Source organism: Pangasianodon hypophthalmus, chromosome 26, assembly GCF_027358585.1.
Source record: "Pangasianodon hypophthalmus isolate fPanHyp1 chromosome 26, fPanHyp1.pri, whole genome shotgun sequence".
NCBI classification, from domain to species: Eukaryota; Metazoa; Chordata; class Actinopteri; order Siluriformes; family Pangasiidae; genus Pangasianodon; species Pangasianodon hypophthalmus.
The window spans coordinates 15,625,954-15,631,050 of NC_069735.1; the positions used below are offsets into that span (position 1 = coordinate 15,625,954).

General features: G+C 44.5%; 1 protein-coding gene across 1 annotated transcript in view; it reads left to right on the forward strand.

Annotated features, from left to right (window-relative positions):
* The window catches only part of LOC113537703 (transportin-2), a 16,612-nt gene extending 12,140 nt beyond the window's left edge, over positions 1-4,472 (forward strand). The window contains exons 18-25 of the mRNA XM_053229918.1: positions 53-140; positions 366-464; positions 615-710; positions 2,280-2,355; positions 2,471-2,570; positions 3,025-3,099; positions 4,033-4,181; positions 4,343-4,472. Coding sequence (XP_053085893.1) covers positions 53-140; positions 366-464; positions 615-710; positions 2,280-2,355; positions 2,471-2,570; positions 3,025-3,099; positions 4,033-4,140 — 642 coding nt within the window. The 3' untranslated portion in view covers positions 4,141-4,181; positions 4,343-4,472. The remainder of the gene's footprint in view (positions 1-52; positions 141-365; positions 465-614; positions 711-2,279; positions 2,356-2,470; positions 2,571-3,024; positions 3,100-4,032; positions 4,182-4,342) is intronic.
* Positions 4,473-5,097: the final 625 nt, after the last annotated feature.

Consider the following 5,097-nt stretch of genomic DNA (forward strand, 5'->3'; position numbering starts at 1 on the left):
CAGTTCATTGGACAGTAAAACCAAAAGTGTGTGTGTGTGTGTGTGTTTGTAGGACACGATGCCGGAGGTGAGACAGAGCTCTTTTGCTCTGCTGGGTGATCTGACCAAAGCCTGCTTTCCTCATGTCAAACCCTGCATTGGTAAGCTATCTCACACTCACACACACACACACTCACACACTCACACACACACACACACACACACGTGTTTCCATAACCTAGTGATTCAGTTGCCAATATAATTTTACCGTGTACCGTCTAGTTTCTTTTCCTTTGTGACTCTCTGGTGGCTTGTCTTGTGCTCATGTGTGTGCATGCTTGACTCTGTGTGTGTGTGTGTGTGTGTGTGTGTGTGTGTGTGTGTAGCTGAGTTTATGCCGATTTTGGGGACGAACCTGAACCCCGAGTTTATCTCCGTGTGTAATAACGCCACGTGGGCTATCGGGGAGATCTGCATGCAGATGGGTGAGTCGTCTTTAAACCATCTGATGATCATCTGCTTGTTTTGAGGGATTATATTACAAGGCTGTGTGTGTGTATCTGTGTGTATCTGTGTGTGTGTGTGTGTGTGTGTGTGTGTGTGTATCTGTGTGTGTGTGTGTGTGTTTTTATCAGGGGTGGAGATGCAGCCGTATGTGGCTCTGGTTCTTCCTCACCTGGTGGAGATCATTAATAGACCCAACACTCCCAAAACGCTGCTGGAGAACACCGGTACTGCGTCTCTACACACTCCTGAAAACCTCCGTACACACTCCTACACACTCCTAAATATTCCTACACACTGCTGAAAACCTCCCTACACACTCCTACACACTCCTAAATATTCCTACACACTCCTGAAAACCTCCCTACACACTCCTACACACTCCTAAATATTCCTATACACTCCTGAAAACCTCCGTACACACTCCTAAATATTCCTACACACTCCTGAAAACCTCCGTACACACTCCTAAATATTCCTACACACTCCTGAAAACCTCCCTACACACTCCTACACACTCCTAAATATTCCTATACACTCCTGAAAACCTCCGTACACACTCCTAAATATTCCTACACACTCCTGAAAACCTCCCTACACACTCCTAAAAACTTCCCTGCGCACTCCTATACACTACCACACACTCCTATACACTCCTGAAAACCTCCGTACACACTCCTAAATATTCCTACACACTCCTGAAAACCTCCGTACACACTCCTAAATATTCCTACACACTCCTGAAAACCTCCCTACACACTCCTAAAAACTTCCCTGCGCACTCCTATACACTACCACACACTCCTATACACTCCTGAAAACCTCCGTACACACTCCTATACACTACTACACACTCCTGAAATCCTCCCTACACACTCCTAAATATTCCTACACACTCCTGAAAACCTCCGTACACACTCCTACACACTCCTAAATATTCCTACACACTCCTGAAAACCTCCCTACACACTCCTGAAAACCTCCCTACACACTCCTAAAAACTTCCCTGCGCACTCCTATACACTACCACACACTCCTATACACTCCTAAAAACCATCCTACACACTCCTATACACTACTACACACTCCTGAAATCCTCCCTACACACTCCTAAATATTCCTACACACTCCTGAAATCCTCCCTACACACTCTTACACACTCCTAAATATTCCTACACACTTCTGAAAACCTCCCTCCATGTTCCTACACACACTAAATATTCCTACACACTCCAAAAAACTTCCATGCGCACTCCTATACACTACCACACACTCCTATACACTCCTATACACTACCACACACTCCTATACACTACTACACACTCCTACACACTCCTCCTATACACTACTACACTCTCTGAAAACCTCCCTACACACTCATAAAAACTTGCCTGCACACTCCTATACGCTCCTAAATGTTTCTACACACTCCAAAAAATTTCCCTGCGCAATCCTACGCACCCCTACGCACCCCTACACACTCCTATACACTCCTATACACTCCTAAAAACCTCCCTAAACACTCTGATCTCTCAGTTGTCACCTTCCATTTAGTTATTATAGAAGTTGATTGTGTGTGTGTTTGTGTGTGTGTCTTTAATGTGTGTAAAAGGCGATGTATAATAAACCTGCCATTGTAGTGGTTAACATTGTGACAACGCTGTTGCTAAGCAACTGGGAAATATAGATGGCGTGTGTTAACTATTGAGTGACTGAAACTAATGAGCTAGCTGACGCTGAAATTACGTGTAGCGACTCAGCTGTAAGGTTTTGACTCCTCCCCTTTTCGTCTCCAGCTATCACGATTGGTCGGCTGGGTTACGTGTGTCCACAGGAAGTAGCTCCGATGCTGCAGCAGTTCATTCGGCCCTGGTGAGTTTCATCTTCCCCACACACCTGCCGTGTTTACACCAGAGAAGTCTTTCAGGGATTGTGACGTGTGTGTGTGTGTGTGTGTGTGTGTGTGTGTGTGTGTGTGTGTGTGTAGGTGCACGTCGCTGAGGAACATCCGAGATAACGAGGAGAAAGACTCCGCCTTCAGGGGCATCTGTGTGATGATTGGTGTAAATCCTGGAGGTGTGGTGCAGGTGAGGGAGAAAAAAACAATCTGTCTATCTCTCTTCTCTCGTTCTTTATTTAGTGATTATTAATTCGTTGTCTCTCTCTCTCTCTCTCTCTCTCTCTCTGTTATCTGTCTTTCACTCCTTCTGTCTGTCTCTTTCTGTCTCTCTCTCTCCTTCTGTCTTGCTCACTCTCCTTCTCTCTCTCTTTCTGTCTGTTTCTCTCTCTTCTCTCTCTCTCTCTCTCTCTCTCTCTCTCTCTGTCTGTCTGTCTCTTTGTCTCTCTCTCTTGTCTTGCTCACTCTCCTTCTCTCTCTCTCTCTTTCTGTCTGTTTCTCTCTCTTCTTCTCTCTCTCTGTCTCTCTCTCTCTCTCTGTCTCTCTCTCTGTCCCTTTGTGTCTCTCTCTCTCCTTCTGTCTTGCTCACTCTCCTCTCTCTCTCTCTGTCTGTCTCTCTCTTTTTCTCTCTCTCTCTCTCGCAGGATTTTATCTTCTTCTGTGATGCCGTGGCCTCCTGGGTCAATCCCAAAGAAGACCTCAGAGAAATGTTTTACAAGGTTAGGATCTCTCACAGACACACACACACACACACACACACACACACACACACACACGCAAACACACACACAGAGTTTATGCTGTATATTTTAGTTTTTTTATTTTATCAGTTAAAATTAAACAGCAATCAGTTGAAAAAGAATTTCATATAAAAATGGCAGTTTGTTTGAATGATGTTCATGGAGACGTGAAAAGGAACTTAAAAAAAAGGAAGTTAGTTTTATTTTGTGTCGAGCTCATCTTGGTGACGTTTTTTTTTGTTTGTTTTTTTTTTTTTTTTCCCCAAAATATATTTATTAACATTTTTACAAAATTGAAATATTGGTGACGTTTGAAGAAATTTACACCGCGTTACTGTCAAGAAAACCCTCCAAACTAGCTATTCAACTTCGTTAGCTAGTCAACTTCATTAGCTAGTCAGCTTCATTAGCTAGTCAGCTTCATTAGCTAGTCAGCTTCATTAGCTAGTCAGCTTCATGGCTCTCAGCCTTATAGAGTGTCTGATGTCTTTTGTGCACTTTTCTGGCCACAAGCTTCAGAATCGTGGGCAGAAGCTTCCGAGGCTGCAGCGGCTCTTTACACTTCAGTGTGCCGCTTTTTGGCAGTTAAACTTTTACACTTTGTGAAAGACAGAACGTTCAGAGCTAAACAGTCCCTGGGTTAAAAATAAAATGACAGAATCACGTCTATAAAAGTTTATAAAGAATTTAGTTTGAAGCACTTTTTGATGTACTAGTTAATTGTCTGTTTTTCCCAAAAGTGTGTCATGTGTTTCTGTGAACGTGGGCGGTTCTTGGCCATGCATTGTTACCAAATATTAACTACTAACTTTATCTGTTCACCGACGCAGGCAGTTTGGTAGTCATAACCGTGTGTGTGTGTGTGTGTGTGTGTGTGTGTGTGTGTGTGTGTGTGTGTGTGTGTGTGTGTAGATCCTGCATGGTTTTAAGGACCAGGTCGGGGAGGAGAATTGGCAGCAGTTCTCAGAGCAGTTCCCTCCCATCCTGAAGGAGCGTCTCTCCGCATGCTACGGCGTGTAGAACCCACCCTACACACGCACAGCACGATCACGCGCTGTCAGGTGAAGCTCCGCCCCTCGTTACACGTTACTGTGTTTTTTTTACGGTAGACGTTATATTTCAAGAGTTACGGTAAACGCTAATGTTTATTCCCGTATATGGACGTGTCCTAATTCCTCCTCTTTTCTTTCTTTCTCTCTCTCTCTCTCTCTCTCTCTGACAGTCAAATCTTTAGGAGGGTTACCGGGGGGAAACTCATCCATCTGTGTATTGCACTGCCCTGATCGTGGGGGAGAGGGACGCGATTGGCCGCTCCGCCTGACGGACAGCCCCCACGACCCTGTGTGTGTCTCCATGAGGGTGGGTGGGAGGGAGGGAGGGGGGAGGGGAACTCCTCTAGTTAACTGCAGAATGCACCCAATCGCAGGGGGGGTAGACCTAAACACAACGTAGGGACGAAAGCACGATAGAGTAAACCGAGGGAGGATGTAACGAGCGAGGGAGGGAGGGAGGTAGTAGGTTTAAAAAAATAAATAAATAAAGGGAGGCTAACTGATGTATTAATAAGACGAGGGGGACGAGCGCTAGACAGCGATCTGTGAACATGGTCATTTTTAAAAGTCATCCCATTACAAATCCCATTACAAGCGAACCACATCGTGAAAACGGATTCGCACTCAGCAGGAATGTTTAATCAGACTTCAAAACGGAGGCTAGCATTTTACAATTACGAATAAAAAAAACTGAAAACAAGGCGAATAGAACAATGCACAATTCTTGGTTTAATTCCGTGTTTTCACTTTTCCACGACGGATCATAGTCGCCGTTTTTCTTCTTCTGCTTGCTGCGTCGCTGGTTTCTCTTCCCACTACTTGATTCGTTCGTATGTTGAAATTTTTTTTTGCTTCTCACACTTCTGAAAGTCCAGACAGGCCGTGCACTGACCATTGTTTTTATTATTTTTTTTCTTTCCTGTTC